The sequence below is a fragment of the Carcharodon carcharias genome, chromosome 15 (assembly GCF_017639515.1).
Source record: "Carcharodon carcharias isolate sCarCar2 chromosome 15, sCarCar2.pri, whole genome shotgun sequence".
Classification (NCBI taxonomy): Eukaryota; Metazoa; Chordata; class Chondrichthyes; order Lamniformes; family Lamnidae; genus Carcharodon; species Carcharodon carcharias.
The window spans coordinates 124449110-124470796 of NC_054481.1; the positions used below are offsets into that span (position 1 = coordinate 124449110).

At 45.2% G+C, this 21687-nt stretch overlaps 1 protein-coding gene across 1 annotated transcript in view; it reads left to right on the forward strand.

Moving 5' to 3' along the window:
- The window catches only part of noc2l (NOC2-like nucleolar associated transcriptional repressor), a 164992-nt gene that overhangs the window by 26819 nt on the left and 116486 nt on the right, over nucleotides 1-21687 (forward strand). The window contains exons 6-11 of the mRNA XM_041207303.1: nucleotides 5935-6025; nucleotides 7999-8077; nucleotides 9422-9532; nucleotides 12258-12371; nucleotides 15350-15538; nucleotides 16897-17036. Of these exons, the coding sequence (XP_041063237.1) occupies nucleotides 5935-6025; nucleotides 7999-8077; nucleotides 9422-9532; nucleotides 12258-12371; nucleotides 15350-15538; nucleotides 16897-17036 (724 nt within the window). The remainder of the gene's footprint in view (nucleotides 1-5934; nucleotides 6026-7998; nucleotides 8078-9421; nucleotides 9533-12257; nucleotides 12372-15349; nucleotides 15539-16896; nucleotides 17037-21687) is intronic.

Here is a 21687-nt window from a genome sequence, read left to right on the forward strand (position 1 = left end):
TATTTGTCCTTAACACTTTAAAATGATTGGCATAAGAAGCAAAGGCCATATGAGAAAAAAAATCCTTTGCACACCGAGTGGTTAGGACAGCGGGAAAACTACCTGAGAATGTAGTGGGGACAGATTCAATTGTGGCATTTAAAATGGAATTGGCTGAACACCTGAACGGGAAAAGAATTGTAGGGCTATGGGGAAAGGGTGGGGAAGTGGAATTAGCTGAATTGCTTTTGCAGGGAGCCAGCATGCACTCCCTGATGGGCTGAATGGCCACCTCCTGTCGTGTGACCATTTTAGAATAGGCTTCCAATCTGTTTGTGGTGAATGTTAATATCTAGTCAATTACGCTGTTAAGGTTTGTTAATGTCATGTCAATTACATTGTTACAGCTGATGGGTATTAATTTAATTTCATAAGCACATATGAATAGGGGACTTCTGGGACACTGGGTTGTGTAGGGGGAGAGCTGTGAGACTGAATAAGTCAATAAACCCTCCCAATAAAGAATAGCTCTGTGTCTTGATTTCTGCTTCAGCAACTGGCTTGGGTCTTATTAACAGTTAGGCGATAGACATTGTGCTGTTCACCTAGGCACGGAAGCTGACCAGTTTGTACAGTCCAGCTTGGCTATTGTTTGAAAGTAGCAGGTGTTTTGCCTCTAACATATGAGCTGTATCTTCAATAGTTTTTAAAATACATTAATCCCATCTGCCTTTCTGCTCTCATTTTCTTAGCCAACAGGTGCTGGAAATAGTTCTGCTGTAACCTTTTACACCTCCCCTGAACCCATCTTTTGTTTCTTCACTTGTGCTTTGCTAATTTTGCCTTATACAACCATCCGTTTGGTCATTTAATCACTCCTCCCCCCCACCCTATCACAGGCCTCCCAGCTTTTGTCCTGGCCTCCCCGCTTTTGTCCTTGCCTCCTCTCTCCTTCCCTTTGGCCCCATTTTCCCTAACTCTATCCTTGCCCATAAACGATTCCATTTCTAACTCCTTCCGGCCTTAATGAAAGGTCAACGACCTGAAAGGTTTCTCTCTCCACAGATGCTGCCCGACCTGAATACTTCCAGCCTTTCCTGTTTTTATTGGAATTCCTCCTAAGTTTGAGTTTGACACAATGTTTGTGTAGTATTAGTCCACAGGTATATCCGAACTTGCTTGTGATTTGTGAGCATTTATGGCAACCACCTCTTCAGCTGTGCCACCACATGTCTCATGTTGGTAGTCACATGCACTGCTTCACAAACCCAAATTCGTTGCCAAAATATAACTAAATTATATTACCCCTCACCAAGGCAGTTGAGTAGCCGTTTGGAAGAGGGCCATAGTTTAGAGATGATTCAGACCAATCGTCAAGGCATTCTGCATAAGTGAGCATAAGGACTGAAAAGGGTGAGTTGTTCTCCCTACGAAAGGTCATGTTTCATGTCAGGTACTTAAAAATTGAAAAGGCAGAGTGTTGTTACTTTTTTAAGAATCCATTCATATGGGATGTGGGCGTCACGGGCTAGGCCAGCATTTAATGCCCATTGCTCAGAGGGCATTAAAGAGTCAACCACATTGCTGTGGGTCTGGAGTTACGCGTAGGCCAGACCAAGTAATGACAGATTTCCTTCCCAAAAGGATGTTGGTGAAGCAGATGGGTTTTTAACGACAATCGGCAATGGTTTTATGATCATCGTTAGACGTTAAGTTCAGATTCCACCATCAGGCATGGCGGGATTCAAACCCCCAGGTCCCCAGGGCAATACCTTGGGTCTCTGGATTACTAGCCCAGCGACAATACCACTACACCATCGCCTGCCCATGCATCGGTATAGAAATCTCAGCGGGGGGGGTGTTACTCTCTTGTGAAGAAAACCTGTTATGAAACTATGATTAGTTTGTATTGAGGGTTCAGTTAAATGCTGCCATTTTAAAAAATAAGTTTGGGAAACCTAGAAACTTTGAAGTCATATAAATGTTCTCATGGATGAAAATATATCCCTCGCTCCATTTCTAGAATCGATGAAGCTGTTTAAATACCTGGCCTCCACTGAAAAATCATTACAGCTGCCTAATCAACTATTACCCTTCTCTGTGGCACTTCTCCTGGAGTCTGCCATTTATCATCCTTGCCATTTTGTATTTTGGCTGTGCTGATCATTTCTGTCAACCCAGATGTAGTCTTTGCAGCTCGGTTGGCTGAAATAAGGAGGTGCGCAGAGAACAACGTTTCTCAGTCGTCTGCCTGATCTGTGTAACCCAGGACCCTTTGACTCTGGATGCAGACTGCACTGATTTCTACCCTCGATGCTATAACAACCTGTGTTACAACAGTGACCACACCTCAAAAGTATTACGTTGGCTGTAAAGCGCTACTGCATGTCACAAGGTTGTGAAAAGTGCTATATAAGTGCAAGATCCCGCTCTTCTCCTGACTTACAAAAGCTGAAGTGTGTGAAATGCAGGCTACGATAAAGAATAGGAATAAAATTTAAAAAGTTCAAAGCTGGTAACTAAAAAGAGGAAACGATGCTGGCTTACGGTGCCCCTCTAATTTTCTTATAAACGTATATTACACTGAGTGCTTTCAGTTACAGTTCGAAATTTGAATGGTTATTTTACTGAGGTATATAACAGCTATTGCTCTATCCAACACTGGGTACACCTGACAAATATCCCACCGTACTCCCATGGATCTGAAGGCATTTTCTTCCAAATGCTAGAAGGTGGAGTTGGAGGGAAGTAACTAATTTTGAGGAGTTGGGGGGGTGGGGGGGAGGAGAACAACGCTAGGGACATCCGGACTTGAGTGGGGTTGGAAGGCTTCTCCAATTGGATGCTCTGCCCTGTCTCCCTTCACACTGCTAATGTATAAGCACCATATTAAGTTGTTTAGTTAATTTAAAGGTGATTACAGATTTAGTGTTAAGCACTTTGCATTGCGTTTTATGTGCTTTAATTTAAACTGACGCCCATCAAATTTATATATAACTTGCAAAGTGAAATTTGACCTGACCCCGAAGATTAAAGATGAGTATAAGCAGTTTATACTTTGCTCTTCGTTCCAATCAATGTGAATTAGGGTGGAATATCAATATCTAATTATGCCGGTAATATAGATACACATTCAACATAAATCATAGCTTCTTACCCTGCGCAACCAACTTTGATGCTTTATTGAGGTCAATACTGTCTTGTTTACACTTCCACATTGTAGCTAACACTGAATGAAAGCCAACTCCTTTTCAATTGATTTTGGTATGATTTGTAACATTCTGGTAAAACCAGAGACCGAGGGTTGAAAACAATCTTTTGAGGTCATGAGTCTGAGTGACTTGGGTTTACCGGAAGTACAGGTTACATTAGCTGTTTCCAAGGTGGTCACTGCATATGCACATTTGCAGCAATAAATTTGTCCCAATTTTTAACTTCAAGAAAGCACCTCCTCCCTCCTCATATCTGCTGAATGCATGGGCTCCGTGACCCTGTCACCAGTTAGTTATTTGTCATGTTTGATCCTTGACCGTGTATGTTGGTAGTTTATTAAGTCATTTTTTTCCTAATGGATTAATCTCAAGTCCTAGTTCTTCTCACATTTCTCATTATTTTTTGTTTTAATAATTCAGCTTGTTGAATCATTGAGATTCAGTATGGAATGAGGCCATTTGGCCCTTATTGTCTGTGTGAATGTTTTGTCCTAGAACTGTCCAAAACTAATCCCACTACCTTATCCAGCGTCTTCCTCTGCTTCAAGTGTTTGCCTACTCTTCCCTTAAAACTCTCCACCTCAACCACTCCATCCAGGGGGAAAAAACAATCTTTTAGCTTGCTTTGCATCTCACACACACGGCTAGAAGAGTTGGAAAAACTCTTCAAAGTCTATCTACTAGTCTTCTCAAAGCCATCCAGAATGGAGCAAGCAGCTGGATGGGTGTTCCTTCTCACCTGGGCTCAATATACACCTCTTCCATCACATTGTGGCTGCACGTATGATCTTAAGGATGCACTGCAGCAACTCACTAGGATTACTTCAACAGCTCCTCCCAGCGGAATCAAGAAGTAAGTAGCGTTGTCATGAGAAGGCTTGCAGCACCTTGTCTTGGATGTACATTGGGACTCATTCATTGTCGTGTCAGTAACCTGGGAAGATTTTGGAATGGGTAGACATACTTCACATTGCGATAGTTTTGTTCCTCTTTTAATTTTAGTTCCTCTGAGGATAAAACAGAAACGATGATTTATGAAGACTCTTGAGTCCTTTACAGAATGTAGGAATGGCGTCTGGACCTGGTTGCCTTATTGGTTGGAGTCTGGCCCACGTGAACTAAAAATCTTAACGCACTTTCCGTGAACAATTGCTAATGTTCGTAGATTGTATCAATCTGTTTCCCAATTGAGTGTCTTAGAAACTTTATCTTCAGCTTAAAATGAAATTGAGCGCTCGCTATGATGCTTCCGTTGTTTGCGGATTAGTTTAGTGGTGATGCAGCAGTCCTGCTGACAGGCAGCAAATCGGTAAATAAATAGTGGGAGAAGGGAAACGAAAGTCAAACCCCTGATGTTCATTCGCCATTAATCTTCTTTCTTATTTCTTGCTTTGTTCCGGTGTATGGGATTGATTGCATCAAGGACAAAGACATTTTTTTTTAAAAAAAATAAGAGCGGAGGGGGTGGTTTGTTCCAGTGCTATTTGTTTATAGATGTCCCTTTCTGCTCCCAGGGCAGTTTTATTGACAGCCTGGAGATTGTGGAGGCAAGTGGGTGCCTGAATTGCTGGTTGTGTTCATGGTGGGACAATCTCTGCACCAAACACAAAAACGTGAATATTTACTCTCAACGTGTTTACAGTTTTACCACAAATGAAATGCGCACTTGACACCCCACATTCCCTTTTGACTTAACTCAGCTGTCACTAAGTCACTGGTCCTAACTACTGTGCATTTCTGACATGAAGTGTGGAGCAAAAGCTGGTGTCACTGGTTACAGATAACAGTCATTGCTGAGTTTAGTGAGGGAGAGAGAGAGAGAACGAGAGAGTGAGAATGAGGGTGGGGGGAAGCTTCAGACTGAAAACCACTGTGGTTTAGCTGTCAGTCGTAGAAATTGTCTAATGTATTCGGGAAAATGTCTTGATCTTGAACGGCAAATTCACTGGATTACGTGATCCAAGCAAACTGATTTTTATCAACTGGAAATTGCTTACTCTGTTTCTTGTGAGAATTCTGCGCCAGTTTGAGCTGTACTGGCAAAGGTTATTACTCTGATATTCATTTCAATCAATTTGTGTGTGCTTGGTAACCAGTGATGCATGAATAGACTACATTGACAGGAAGTTGTAGTTAAAGGTATTTGAGAACAGAAACCCATAAGAACACGCAGAACACCAAGAGCCTTTTGCTCTAATGTATGATGTGGCAGAACGGCTTTTTTAAAATGTCGTTCTCCCGAAGATTTGTGCTGCAGGTAAATAAGATCAAATCCACTCGATGTACCGACGAAATAAAACAATTTGGGCCCCTTGATTAAAGGACCGGGACTCCCAGTAAAAGACATCAGCAACGTAGTGGAGGAGGTGGTATTATCATTGAACTAGTATTCCCGAGACCCAGGGTAATGTACTGGGGACCTGGGTTCAAATCCCACCATGGCAGATAGCGAAATTTGAATTCAATAAAAAAAATTTTTAAAGTCTGACAGTGACCATGAAACCATCGCCGATTGTCATAAAAACCCATCTGGTTCACTCACGTCCTTTAGGGAAGCAAATCTGCCGTCCTTACCTCGTCTTACATGTGACTCCAGACCCACAGCAGCCTGGTTGACTCTTATATGCCCTCTGAACAAGGGCAACTGGGGATGGGCAGTAAACGTTGGCCTAGCCAATGACGAATAATATTTTTTTAAAGATCCTCCCAGGAAATGACTTGGTGTCTCTTGTTCTTTTTCCAGTCTTCAATAACCTGGTGTCATTCTGTATCCGAGACCTCTTCTTAGCCCTGCAGAAGCTCCTACAATTAAAGCCAGGTGGAGACCGGAAAAAGTAAGTTGTTTAAACTCCTCGTATAATTGTGAGGAGCAGTTGTGTTTTCTATAAATGTTGATCGTAACCATTCTGGGTTTTCCCGGTGGTCTACATGATACTTTCTCTTTGCGTGTAACAGATTTAAAAAAAAACAAATAATTTCTTATGTTTGCTCCTTTTTCCTACAAATATCCTTAAAAGGTGGCAACCCCATATTATTATTTAAAGGGGCCAGTCCTGATTTATTGGTTCAATTTCAGACCCACACTTCTCATCTTCAGCCACCAGAGGGCAGATAGGCTGGACGACCTCCTCATCTCTCTTGCTTTTTGTGTTCAGTTGTATTTTGGACCCCTCCATCCCTCCCCTTCCCTCTCCAACTCCTTTTGATCTTTGTCTTGCCTTTAATATATGCACACTTTCTTTTTATACAAACCTAAAACCTTACGACTCTACAGGATATATTCAACTAGTCACTCGGCCAATTTCATTTCCCTTTGCCTAATAACCAAGCACCTAGGAGCATTGTGTACAGTTTTAGTCTCCTGACCGAAGGAAGGATATACTTACCCGAGAGGGAGTGCAGCAGAGCTTCACCAGAATGATTCCTAGGGATGGTAGGATTGTCCTATGAGGAGAGATTGAGGAGACTGGGTCTGTATTCTCTGGAGTTTAGAAGAATGAGAGGTGATCTCGTTGAAACGTACAAACTTCTTACAGGGCTCGAATGGGTCGATGCAGGAAGGATGTCTCCCCTGGCTTGGGGGGGGGGTGGTGGGGAGGGGGCAGTAGATCTCAAACCAGGGGGCACAGTCTTGGAATAAAGGGCAGGCCGTTTTGGACTGGGATGAGGAAGAATTTCCTTCACTCAGGGTTGTGAATCATTGGAATTCTCTACCCCAGAGGGCTGTGGAAGCTCAATCATTGAGCATGTTCAAGCCAGAGACTGATAGATTTCTAGATACTGATGACATCAAGGGATATGGGAATAATGCAGGAAAATGACATTGAGGTAGAGGATCAGCCATGACCTGGTTGCATGGTGGAGTGGGCTGGAGGGGCCAGAATGGCCTACTACCCCTTTGGTCCTATGTTGATTGGTGCCCGCCATACACAGGCCACAATTGGCTGCATTTGTCTGTCGTGCTCACATCATGATAGCACTGCCATAGAGGGGATGCATTGAGGGTTCACCAGACTTGTTCCCGGGATGGCGGGGGTGTCCCGTGAGGAGATTGGGGGGAAACTGGGATAAAAACAGAAAACGCTGGAAAAACTCAGCAGGTCTGGCAGCAACTGAGGAGAGAGGAACAGAGTTAAAGTTTCGAGTCCATATGACTCTTCTTCAGGCCAAGCCAGCAAGGCTCACCTCCTGCAAATGAATATATTAAAGAAAAAGACAATCTTATTCTCGACCTGTCGGGCACTAGTGAAGCTTACTTGACTGCTGTGCGGATGAACGTTCTTGAGCTGTTTTTAATGTCACATGGTTGCAGCGGTTGGAAGACTCGCAGGTCTCCCTCCATTGACTGGACATTATGCTAAAAACGTCTCCGCACATGCGGGTTTAACAGCCTTGCTTTGACACGGAAACATGCTGCCTGATTAAGGGCGGTGAGCTTCGGGGAAGCTGTGTTTCCAGTGATTCTCCAACTGGACCTCTGGATTTCCAGCACAAACCCCAGCCAAATTTCGAACTCATTAAGAGAGTGCGGCACAAGAAAGTCACAGTCCCTGGGCAGACAGGAGACAATCGGACAACACAAATGCATCTGTAGAGTGATTTGTGTGTGCATGCGCGTTGAGTAACGTTGAGGAACAAAAGAATGTTCCCCCAAAAGTTAGCATTCTCAGCCTTATAGTGCGCCAGGTGGGCAGAGAGGAGCGCGCTATACACTTTTTAGCCCTTGTGTTTGGTACACTATTATTTGCAGTTTCAGTTGGTGACAATGTGGTGTTACATCTTAAAGAGCTTCTTATGTCCTTCCTAGGTTATTGCTGCCTTCCAGCAGTCCTCGATGGGCAAAGGTCCGACAGGATATAAGTGCTTACTTGACTGGTCTTGTTCGGGTATGTTAAGAAGATAAACCTGGAATTTCACACTTTTAATTTTATTCAAGAAGCGTTTTCGTTTTATATTGCGTTCTGTCAGAGATTTGTTGGTTACAGAAGTTTTCCCTAAATTGGCACAAAGACGTGTAACTGAAAGAAAAAGTTGTCGAGGAGTGAAGCACCTGATAATTACAGCGGCTGTACGCTCAGAGTGGGTGTGGAGGAAACTGGAAACCTGAAGTATGGCTTTCTCCAATGTCCTGCAGGCGTCTTTCAAATTTTCTCCCCCCCCCCCCCCCCGCCCCCCACCAAGTTTTTCCGAGCAGGCTGGCACCCTGATTGAAGTCGGCCTGTTGGGTGGGAGTGCCGACCGCAGGAGGACGTTGTAGAGGAACTGTCAGGGGGAGGCTCCTTTCAGGCGGGAGAAGAGATCCTGAGGGGCGACATGGTGGTCAGGGCAGAGAGGTTGGACAGGATTGGTGGGGTGGGGGACGAGATGGCAGTTGTTTGGGGGGGCGGTGAGATGGGAACAGGCAGTCGGAGATTTACAGGCTAGCTTGTTGGGCCTGGAGGGATCATTTCTCTTCCTCTTGGCCCACAAGCAGTGCTGCAAAGTCTCCAATCCGATGGACAAAGCTCTTCCTGCATCCTGTTACCTCCTGGATTTCCCACTTCGGGAAACCCAGCTGTCACCCATTAAAAACTCTGTTCCTGCCGAGGTGCTCGGCTCCCTTGAAAAGCTTTTAATGACCGACCCGCCTTCTGAGAGTGGGCTAGCTGGCCACCTCCATTAACGCTGCAAATTGGAGGTGGGTTTGGAAGTTTTAGACTTTTAAACCCTTCTCCGACCCAAACTCCCCAAGAGTGCGCTGGTTGAATTTGAATTTGCTCTCTCTCGACTGCCACAGCGCATCAGAGAGCAGCAAACCACGTTCATTTAAATCAATTAATAAACTGAGCTAAATAAAAATAGCTGGAAAAACTCAGCGGGTCTGACAGCATCTGCGGAGAGGGACACAGTTAACATTTCGAGTCCGTATGACTCTTCATCAATTAACAAACGGACCTATTGTTTAAGGCAGCACACGAGCAAGCGAAGCAGTTCTCAGTATTTGAACAATTAAAACCAAGGCAATGCAAATTAAAATGTAACACAAAAAATAAGGAAAAGCTCAGTCCCAAATGCCACACTTGACTGGCTTCCCCCATTTTGCTCCTCTCTCACTGATTTGTTTTCCAAGTCTAGCCTTCAAGTCGTAGCTCGTCCCACCATCTCCTTTGCCCTTGCTGCATTTGAAATGTTAGCGCAAAATATTCAGGCCAAACGCGAACAATTTTCTGCCCTTTTTTTTTCTCCCCCAGCTGTTATCGAGTTTGACAGAGGCTTCAGTTGTGAGTGCTGTCCTGCGGCACGTGCTTCAATTAATAGCTTACTATCTGTGTTTCCCAAAACACTGCCGATTACTTCTGAAGGTAAGGCCTGCATAAATCCCATTCTGCACGGAAGATCATAAGCTCTAGAGTGTTTTTATTTTTCGCGCTGGGTGTGTGGTGTTAGTAAGGCAGGATGAATCGAGGGGAATATTAATCAAGTGTCTTGAACCCGCAGGTGGGTCCCGATAAGATAACGCAGCAGTGAATATACAAAGTGAAAAAGAGAAGTGCTGGCGGTATAGGACAACACCAGGAAAAGACAGGCTAATGTCTTGGGTGCAAGATCTCTCCTCGGGATATAGCACCCACTGTGTTAACCTGTTGGGTGCCGACTGACCTGTTTATAGAGTCCCGGATTTTCCATTTGTCCTGTTCATTTGGTTTTGATGTTAGACTGTCTGTCTGCTGCAGAAGTGATGTATCCTGTACCACCCCATTGTGTTTTCTATTTAGGGCAATCTGTCATGCTTTTTACTAAAAGCCCAATTTTATGTTGAATTCCTAACAACCATCTTCACAAAACAGGAGAGTTCAATTTTTCTACATTCACCCATTACTCAAAAATATCTTTCCAATGCAGTGATTCCAGATTAAATGCCTGACTTAATATTTCCCACATTATTTTCTTCTCTGGTCAAGTTACTTTACACTGTGGCACATACGAAATAGGAGCAGGAGTAGGCCATTCAGCCCCTCGAGCCTGCTCTGCCATTCAATGAGATCATGGCTGATTTGTGTTTCGAATTCCACGTTCCCATCTACCCCGATAACCTTGTGTTTCAGGAGTCCAGCTCTTGAGTGAGTATTGGATTCCAGGAGGATGATGGTAGTTGTTGCTCTCCATTTTTCACTTTGTCTCTATTCCTTTGGTCTCTGTTAGCTGGTCAGTCAGTAGAGGCTGTGATTTCTGTGCATACAGTTGCTCTTGGGAACCAGGAGAGGGTGTGTGTCTTGGATGCCGTTGGGGTTTGTCTCCTTCACTATCCAAGTAAAGTGCATAATAATAACTGGACAAGGAGACAGTATGGCATGATGGGGCCAACACACTGTCCTTTATCCCTGAAGGAGTGGTGGTTAAATTTCACCAAATTGGTCCAAAGAAGCTAACATCCTCCCGCCTCCACTCAGGATTCTCCAAATTGTGATCGGACCATCTCAGCCCAGCTGTTTACGGGTGCAGGTCGATATTGCTAAATGCCTCATAACATGCCCTGGGTTGGCATTCTCAAAGTCAGAGTGAGAAATGGATTTATCATATTGGTGCAGTAGCTTTTGCCCTTTAGAGTCATTGGAACAGAAAGCAGAGAGAGAGAGAGAGAGAACGATGTACTCTGCATTTGTGCCATGTCACAGCTGGCCCAGGAAGTTTCTATTTGTGCTGGAAACCCAAGGTGGAAAAAATTGTTCCATTTCCCAGCAGTGAGACCACTTGATGATCAAACCCACATCCATCCTCCTGTGAAGCAGCTTCATTATGCTGAAGGTGCTATATAAATATAAGTTTGTTTTTTTTTGTGAATAAGTAACCTGTCTGTTCCTCGATGGTCCCTCCTCTATTCAGAAGAGGCAGGATTCTCTGGCCTGCGGGTTCTCCACTCCCATCATCATCAGCTAATGGCAAATGTGCCTGTTTACCTGGGGCACAATGCAACCTGACCTACCCTTCTCCTTCCTGCTATTCCTGTGAACAGCTGCATCAACCAGCCCCGCTAGAACAAATGATAATAATCATTAAAAGCAGTGTTGTGACATATAAATGGTGTAGGCAGTGATATCTTCTAATTCAGCCGTAACCAGTTAATGGGGGTAGTCATCTAAAGACTATAAATGTCCTCATGCACCTAGTGTTTTGAAATTCATTGTGATATGTTGTGCTTAATGAGGATATCTGATGGATTGGGAAATTTATTTCTACCAGGCTTTACTCAGTGTAAGGATTAATTACTGAATTCAGTGTACCTCTCCCAGAGTAGTCACTTCTTTACTTTATCAGTTTGAACTATATTAGCCTTTGGGAGATACCCCACTTGATGCCCTTGTCTCCAACCTGCCAGTACCACCCTCTTTGGATGGACTACCAGGCTGAATACAAGCAGTGAAGAATTGTCCCCAGTCTGTGACACTCACTCTTACTGCTTCAAAGCACTACCCAGAGGCGGCCTCCCTTTAACAAGGCCGTAAGCTGGAGATGTAGGTTGATTCATCACAGATATGGGCACCGAATTTTAAAACCCGCCCTCCAATTTTCTGCCAGGTTTCCTCAGTTGGGTTTTGCGTATCGAGCCAGGACAATTGTGGGGTGAAGGCGAGTCAGCGACCAAGAAGCCACTCACTGCCGTCTTGCCAAAACACCCCTGATATGAACGGTGTGGTTTCCCGAGCCGGCTGGTGCATGGAAAGCTTGATACGTCTGTCGCCGTTTTCACAAGGGTTGAAGCAGCGATGACGCTGCCGTTGGTGCCATCTCTTGGCATTCGTACAATTGATTTTATTTTAATGCCCTTACCTCTGTAGGCAGACTAAGGTTGCAGATTTCCAGTTGGGCTTTGCATTACAAGAATCCCTCTTGAGCGTGAAAGTGAAAAGTGAGCCATTATTCTTGGAAATGTGGAAACTAAAATTTCTGACTACTCTTACACCCAAAATCTGTTTAAGGTTGCACCAGTTGTGAGCCGTGCGGCTCGGAATGTGTTTTGTCGTTTGTTGCAGCTAATGGCTTCTCATTGCTGTGTCTAACTCCTACCTTTGTGCCCCCTCCCCACAGCAAGCAGTAAACCAGTGGAGCACCGGAGAAGAGACAGTGCGAGTTCTAGCATTCCTAATTCTTAACAAAATATGCAGACACAAGCAGGATGTGTATCTGAATCACATGCTGAAGGTAATTAGAGTGTAGATTAAAAAGGCATCGAAACTGATGGATGGTTATCTTTTGTTGGCTAGAAAATGTGGGGCTTTTGTCACACCTGGGCTGGTGAATCCACGACACGGCATTGGCTTTGCCTGCGGTTCACAACGTGAGGTTACACCACTGTTTTCACGTCAATGTGAAGCAATGGTGATCGTGCATGGATTTAAAAAGCTGCGACATAGCATGAGGGTCAGGTCCTGACCTGAAGCTGGAGTTTACACTGAAGCCACCTGAGCAGGGAGAAGTATAACTCCAATCTGGGACAAAATCCCCTTTCAGAAGGCCCCAGCAAGAGTTTGTTCCATCTCCTGAGAGCTATTCAAGTTTTTAATGGGGCACTTTTAACACTTTACATAGGATATAGGGACATAGGACTTAGGAGGGGGAGTAGGCCACTCGGCTCTTCGAACTGGCTCCACTATTCAAAAAGATCATGGCAGATCTGGTTGTGGTCTCAACTCCAATACCCTGTTCGCCCCCCATAATCCTCAACTCCCCTGTCTATCAAAAGTCACTCGAACACTTTGGGAAATGGCACACTCTCACTAATCCCTCCTTAACAATTAACATCAATCATCTCAGTTCCAGGACATCACTGCAGGAGTTTCTCAGGGTAGTGTCCTCGCCCCAACTATCATCAGCTGCTTCATCAATGACCTTCCTTCCATCATAAGGTCAGAAGTGGGGATGCTCACTGATGATTGCACAATGTTCAGCACCTTTCATGACTCCTCAGATACTGAAGCAGTCCATGTCCAAATGCAGCAAGACCGGGACAATATCCAGGCTTGGGCTGACAAATGGCAAGTAACATTCACGCCACACAAGTGCCAGGCAATGACCATCTCCAACAAAGAATCTAACCATTGCCCCTTGGCATTCAATGGCATTATTATCACTGAATTCATCCGCTGTCAACATCCTGGGAGTTACCATTGACCAGAAACTGAACTGGACTAGCCAAAAAATAATGTGGCGACAAGAGTTGGCCAGAGGCTAGGAATCCTGCAGTGAGTAACTCACCTCCTGACTCCCCAAAGCCTGGCCACCATCTACAAGGCACAAATCAGGAATGTGATGGAATACTCCCCGCTTGCCTGGCTGAGTGCAGCTCCTACAACACTCAAGAAGCTGGAAACCATCCAGGACAAAGCAGCCCGCTTGATTGGCACCCCATCCACAAACATTCACTTGCTCCTCCACCGACGCATAGTGGCAGCAGTGTGTGTACCATCTACAAGATGCACTGCAGGAATTCACCAAGGCTTCTTAGACAGCATCTTCCAAATTGCTACCATCTAGAACAGCAAAGGCAGCAGATACAAGGGAACACCACCACCCGGAAGTTCCCCTTCAAGCAACCCACCATCCTGACTTGGAAATATATCGCCGTTCCTTCACTGTCGCTGGGTCAAAATCCTGGAACTCCCTCCCTAACAGCACTGTGGGTGTACCTACACTACATGGACTGCAGCGGCTCAAGAAGGCAGCTCACCACCACCTTCTCAAGGGCATTTGGGGACGGACAATAAATGCTGGCCCAGCCAGCGATGCCCACATCCCATGAATGAGTAAAAAAACTATGAGCCCCAAGAGGAACAGAACTCTGTGATTGTACCTTGAGTCTTAGTAAAGTACGACAGTGATAACTGCAGTTACCTATTGTCTCAAAAAGGGTTTTAATATTCCATCGAGGAATTTGAACCAAATTCCCTCTAGAAATCCACCAGCTTTACAGGAGCATTTTTTGTATCAAAAACTCAAATGTAATCAGAATATAGTTCACAGAGTTTTCATGTATTGATTATTTGTGAATAATTGGTGATGTGCCTTAAATTTGAAGGGGAAGCAGTGTAATTATATGCCTCACAACCTGTTGCATTGAAATATTGTTCACCTGCCTGAAGCCTGTGTGAAAATGTAAGCAAAAGACATTTCTGTGGCTTAGCAAGTTTATCCAAAGAGTAATGAAGCTGTAACGACTAATTTTCAGCCTTTGCTGGTGTATCTGATCTCAAACTTCATGGGAACAGTAGCATTGTGCTAATATTACTGGACTAGTAACCCAGAGTGGCCTAGACTAATGACCTGGAGACATAATGACAACTGGAGAAATTTAAATTCAGTAAAAGCAAAATACTGCGGATGCAGAAGATGTGTAATTAAAAACCAACCGAAAATGCTGAAAATACTCAGCAAGTCTGGTAGCATCTGTGAAGAGAGAAACAAGAGTTAATGTTTCGAGTCCAATGCGACTCTTCTTTTGGAATTTAAATGCCGTGAAATAAATCTGGAATAAAAAGCAGGAATGGTGACCGCGAATCTACCAGATTGTTGTGAAACCCAACCTGGTTCACCCCGGGAAGGGAATCCTTCCCACCCTTACCCCGCCTGGCCTACACGTGACTCCAGACCCACAGCAGCGCAGGTGACCCTCGACTGCTTTCTGAAATGGCCTTGCGAGTCATTGCTGTCAAGGAGATGGCGCATTCCCACCACCTTTAGGACAATTGGGGATGGGCAATAAATGCTGGCTCTTGCCAGTGATGGCCCACATTCTATGTAAGAATTAAAAAAATAAGGGGAGTCAGCGCCTTGGGCTTCACACCCCCGCTCTCCCGAGTTAGGGACTGGAATATCAGCCCAAAGTTCCGCCATCCCTTGTCTGTATTTTGACAAGGGTGGGTCGGTCCTGAGTGCGGTGAGTCTGGCCGTAGTTTTTGCTTGTCTTCACTCAGGCGTGAGCCTCTTAACAGTCACTTGGGCAACGGAATTGGAGCAGAGCAGACTCCCCTGGACCTGTTGGATTTGGGAGGAGGGAATAATTGTCCCAGAAATAGGAGCGGAGCAAAGCAAAACCTGAGCACAAAGAGGTATTTAGAGGAAAAGTGGACTTCTGTATAATGATGATGTTAATTTATCCTGATCTCTGTCTCCTCACTTTACAGCAAATGTATGTAGCCTACGTGAAGAACTGCAAATTTACATCACCAAATGTGCTTCCCCTGATTAACTTCATGCAGCGTACCTTGACTGAGATGTATGCGTTAGACCATCAGATGACCTACCAGCATGCCTTCATTTATATCCGGCAGCTTGCCATTCATCTCCGCAATGCCATGATGATGAAGAAAAAAGTAATGGGTGTATTATTTTGCTCTTATGTTATCAGCATTTCCTTTTTAAATGTCAGTTTTTTTTTTCTTACTACTGGCTTCAAGTGACAAAGTTGAGTTTATAGGCAAAACACGGAGAGAGAGGCCAGTGCAAAATAACAGCAGGATTTGCTGTTTCCCTGCAACCACACTATTAGCACATCCCCTCCCACACGCTTATTTTAAGAAGCAGAGCCCACTTGTCTCCTCTCCTCCCCCACAAAGGCACCAACTCTTTATATAGAATGTAATTCTAAAGGTGCGAGTGACAACTCCTCATGTAAGTGGCTGTTTTTAATGACTTTAACTTTGGGACTGTTTTGAAGGAGAACAGGAGAGTTTTTACCTTACTATCCTAAATAATATTTACCCTTCAACCAACTTCCACCAGCTTTTCGGGCATTGCGTTCCGGATCAATCCGTTTGCATTCCGGATCAATCCGTTTGCATTCCGGATCAATCCATTTGCATTCTGGATCAATCCGTTTGCATTCCGGATCAATCCGTTTGCATTCCGGATCAACCCATTTGCGTTCCAGATCACAACCTAAAACAGCTTGGCCCAGACCTTTTGGTCTCTGGATGGTTGTAGACCTGAAGAGACACTGCAAGACCTCTCTGAGGTCTCAACGCAAGGACTCTGTGAGAATTTCCCGGAAGCTTCAACTTCTGATGGGCAATTCCCCTGCTCTCCGGGACCTTCCGAAAAGCCTCCAACTCTGAGGTAGAGTCGGAGACTTCAGAGGGTTCCGACTCACCAGAATAGTTACCCAGGAAATATTAGACAGATTAAGACCATGTCTAACTCCTGGGTAACTATACAACTGACCAGCATCCCCCACTCCCTACTGACCAAACCCCCCCTTCCACACCCCAGTCCCCTTGCCCTGATGACCCAGCGCTATGAGGAAGGATCCCTGAGAGCAGGTACGGGCTGCATTTCTGAAGAGTTCAGAAGTCCACGCCAGAAATGCGGAGCTCCATTGTTGTGCTTTTTAAAAAAAAAAACAAAGGAGCAGAGTAGCAATCCAATGGTGATTGCCACTGCTCAGGAGATTTGACCCATTATCTGGTCATTACCACTTCACTATTTGCTGTGTGGAAATTGGTTGCCGTGTTTCCTACATTATAACAATGGCTACACTTCATTGGTTATAAAGTGCTGAGGTTGAGAAAGGCGCTATAGAAATGCAAGTCTTTTTTTTTAATGTAAGTGCTATTGCGTTCTAAGGAATTATTTGTCACATTTTGGGTTAAAGTAAGATTGCAACTTGATTATTTTGCATCTTTCTGCATCTGCTTGTTTCTCTTATCTAATATGGTTCATTCTTTGTGCCCAGGAGACTTATCAGTCAGTCTATAACTGGCAGTTCGTTCACTGCCTGTATCTCTGGTGTCGTATGTTGAGCACCATTTATCCCAACGAAGTCCTGGAACCGCTCATCTATCCACTGACTCAAGTGATCATTGGCTGTATCAAGTGAGTACATTTGCTGCATGATGTTTACTCTGCGTTGGGAGCGAATGAGAGAAGGTTGGTGCAATGCCTCATAGCATGTTGGTCGTTGAGCTGGGAAGGGGGAGCTTATTGATTCCTGACCATGCCAGAGCACCCACTGCAGTGCAGACTTTGATGGGTTAGGAACTGGGCGTGAGAGGCATTGGGAAGAGATCTTCAGCCCCCAGCTGTCCACAATCCACGTCAATGATTTCAGTGTGGGGACCTAACCGAGCAATTCCTACGTTCGCTGATAACACACAACTCGGTAGGAATGTGAGTTGTGAGGTGACTGTAAAGAGGTTTCGAGGAGGATTTAGGCTAAGAGAGTGGGAAAGAACATGGCAGGTGGGATATAAAATGTGAAAAGAAAGGTGAAGTTATCCATTTTGGTAGGGAGAAAAAAAGAGAAATGCAGAATATTTTTTTGAATGGAGAGAGATTGGGAAATGTTGATGTTCAAAGGGACCTGGGTGTCCTTGTCACTAAAAGCCAACATGCAGGTGCAGCAAGACATTAGGAAGGCAAATTTGTTACAAGAGGATTTGAGTACAGGAGTAAAGATGTCTTGCTGCAATTGTATAGAGCCTTGCTGAGACCACACCAGGAGTATTATGTTCAGCTCTGGTCTCCTTATCCAAGAAAAGAAATACTTGTCATAGACGGAGTGTAACAGAGGTTTACCAGACAGATCCCTGGGGATGGGGAAGTTGTTCTGTGAGAAGGGATTGAGGAGACACGACCTGAATTCTCTACAGTTTAGAGGAATGAGAGGCGATCTCATTGAAACACACAAATTCTTACAGACCTCGGCAGGGTAGATGCAGGAAGCATGTCTCCCCGGGGGCTAGAAGCAGGCCTGGGTCTCAGAATAAGGGGCAGGCCCAATTTAGGGCTGGGATGAGGAAGAATTTCTTCGCTCGGAGGTTGTTGGACCTTTGGAATCCTCCACCCCAGAGGGCTGTGGAGACTCAGTCATTGGGTCTGTTCAAGGCTGAGATCGATACATTTCTAGATAGTAAAGACATTGAGGGATATGGGGATAGTGTGGGAAATGACATTGAGGTGGAAGATCAGCCAAGATCTAATTGAATGGTGGAGCAGGCTCGAGGGGCTGAATGGTCTACTCCTGCTATTTCCCGTGTTCCTATCTCCCATATAAATTCTAAGGCAATTAAACTGCCATTGGCTGTGATAAGCCATCGGGGGCTGCATTAATGCTGTTACTCCCAAAAATATGGAATTTGAAAGCAGTGTAACAGAATGCTGTTCATGGAGCCCTCCTTTTCCGGGCGAGAGTATTCGTACCACTACATCAAACACTGTTTAGAATCAGAAATGTGCAGCTACAAGAAGATTTGCTTTGTCAATGAGTTTCAGCTTGCGGGTTATCAGGGTCAGGTTTGCAGTATTGATAAGACCGTTAGCCACCGCTGTGGGGCGATTGGAGTCTCCTGTTCCTTGCGAAGATATTTCGGACCTGGTACCAGCGTCGGCAAAAACTATATCCCCCCCCCATACTTACAGACAGGGGAAAATTAAATGCACAGGCTGTCTAAGCAGGGACTGGATACAACGCTGAGAGCTCAGCCTCCATTTTGTTGCTGTGACACTGATGTCCACTTATGGTTATCCAGAAATAGGTGCGTTAGCCTCTCGCTAAGTTGCAGAAATTGAGTTGCAATTCTCAATGGCAATCCTCTCTTGGAATAAGCTGGTAAGGGCCAAATTTCTGGAATTCTCTCTCTCTCTCTCTCTCTCTCTCTTTCTCTCTCTCCACCAGCTCCCACCCCACCAAACCCCTCTCTCCTCCAGAGAAACACTCCTTAAAACCTTTGACCAAGCTGTTGGTCACCTGTCTTAATATGTGGGCGTGCTTTCAGTTTTTTGCCTGAAACCGCTCCTGTGAAGCACCTCGGGCTATTTTACTACTTTTATGAGGATGCTATATTAATGCAAGTTGTTGTTGTCTCTTCCCTCTCCCGGGAATTCTGCAGAGGATCAGGGTTGGGGAAGCAACCCCAGTTGGCGGCCCCTTTCGTAGCTGCAGGAAACGCCGATTCAGGATTTTTTTGCCGCCCCCCCCCCCCCCCATATTTCTTGCTTCCTGTCATGCTGGTGTTCTGAAATATCTGCGCTCTTTTAATGTGAAGTCGCTCCTTCGTTTCTGTTCATCTCTATCCCCCCAAGGACCTGCTGCCTCTGTTGGAAGTGCAGACACCTCCTGCTGCCCTCATTGAGAGCATGACCCTGAATGCTGAAGTGCCGTAGAGCCGGATTGATACCTCCCATTCAGAATGTAGAGGTGGGACACCTAGGCCATCGTGCCTGTGTCAGGCCTTTGAAAGAGCTATCTATCCAAATAGTCCGACTCACTTGCTCTTGCCCATAACCCGGAATTTTTTTCACCTTTCAAGCGTTTATCCAATTCCCATTTGAAAGTTACTATTGAATCTGCTTCCACCGCCCTTTCAGGCAGCGCCTTCCAGATCTCACTCTTTAAGCAATATGTTTCCTTCTGTCACCTTTTGTCAATGACCTTTCACTTGTGACCTCTAGTTTTTGGCCCATTTGCCACTGGAAACAGTTTATCTTTATTTACTCTGAATCAAAACTGTTTGCAATTTTGAACATCTCTAACAAATTTCCTCTTAACCTTCTGCGCTCTAAGGAGAACAATCCCAGCTTCTCCAGCCTCCCAGCATTGACTGAAGTCCCATTATTTCTGGTACTGTTCTATGGTAAATCTCTCCTGACCCCTCTCTAAGGCCTTGCTGTCCTTCCTAAAGTGTGGAGGATAAAATCCTGATAAGGAATAAAGGAGGTTATGCCAGGGATAGGTGATGTAATGTTACTGAGACTGGTGCTGTTCATCATGATGGGACCCCATTGGTGACCGGAGTATTGGGAGGGTCACAAAACAAGATGGCAGACCTCCGTGTGTGGCTGTCCAATAACATCCTATCGTCAAGACTTTGCGGAGTGCTGCTGTGTAAAACGTCTCCTGCTCTGTCAAGCCATTTGCATAATGTAACAGTGAAGATTTATCCCACTGGGTAAACATCCCCAGCTCGCCAGCGAACAGCCTCAGCTATTCAACTGATCTGAAGACGTGATTCCATTTGGAATCCTTCTATGTAAAACAAAAAAACGTGTTTTTTCTAACTCTCTTTCCCTCTTACCTTCTTCAGTATGGGCTTCACAGCCTTTATAGTCAGCAAACCCAGCTGAAACAGCAGAAACACTGTGAAACACTCAATTATGATGCATTTTTAAAAATCCAAAGCTACGCAGGTTCTATCACCAGCGATGGACGTACACGTTTTTCACTTGGCCGGACTCAACAGCATTCATTCCTGCTGTGTTTGGTTGTGTGTTGTATCTCATACCCTGTGCCCCGCCACGGTGACATTAAAAGGGGAGTGAATTAAACAGCACAGTGTTGGGTGTTTCGAATGGCACATGGATTTTCTAGTCTGATAAAGTGTTCTGCTTCTCGCTTAATTGTAATATTGAATAGATTGGCACCCAGTGCACCTCGGTTTTGCTTTAATGTTGCTAACACGGCGATGATTATGAGGGTGGTTAGGTCAGTTAACAGCAGTTAAGTCAAATTGCCTCTTTACCTTCCACTGTTGAGAGAAGGGAATGGAAGTCGGAGGAGGAAGTGTGTTGGATTGACTTTGTAGACTGAGGAGGGAGAATTGGCCAGAGGAGATGCATAGCACTGGTCCAGTCATGATGAATACAAGATGGAGCTAGGGGAGGATGCCAAGGTAGAAAAGAACAAGATTTTCCATCGGCTTGGGGGAGAAGAAGATGTTGAGTCAGGAGCTACATCAAAGGCCATGGTGGGCTGAAGCAAAGGAGAAGTGCTTTGCCCTATCCAACTTGGAGGTGTGTGCCAGTGATTGTTGATAAATGGATTCTAAACCAGATGGTGAAGTATGAAACTAGATGCAAATCCTTTGCTTGATAATAGGTTTATTTACAGAATGGAGTATCATTTACGCCTGCCTTCTACCTTCTACCCAGAGCACCCTGGCAACCTCCCTTTATACTCTTGAACGAAACAAATTTAACAAATTGACAAATTAACTGATTGAAAAGAAACCAATTAAATCAATTGATAGCCTCCCTGTGACTCTAACCGGCTGTTGTGTGGGACTGCTGCGTGCAGCATCCTTCACGCCAGGTCCCCGATGGAAAAGGGGGAGGACTCCCACATGGACAGCCCTCCACTGGGAACTCCCGGCCACAGCTGGACGCTGCAGGAAACCCCCAACCACCCCCTACCCTGCGCCGAGTGAGAAGTCATGGAGGGAATTTCCGCGAGACTGTTCAAATTGTGGGGCCCTGGCTCCCGAGGGAGGTTTTTGCGGCTTGGGGGCCGAGGTGAAATTCAGTCCAAATTGGGGGGGGGGGGTCAGCTCGGACAGGGGGGTGGGGTCCGCTGTGTGCTCGAGCAGCCTCGAAACCACGGGTCCCATCGGGACCGAGCACCACACGTCTCCCTTTATTAGTGCTCTACACACTCGAAATGTCCTTCGCCTGCGTGTTGTAATCATCTCAATTAGCACACCATCGACAAGGGTCAAGGGTGCTCTCGGTTTGTGAATGTCGCCCTGCCGGT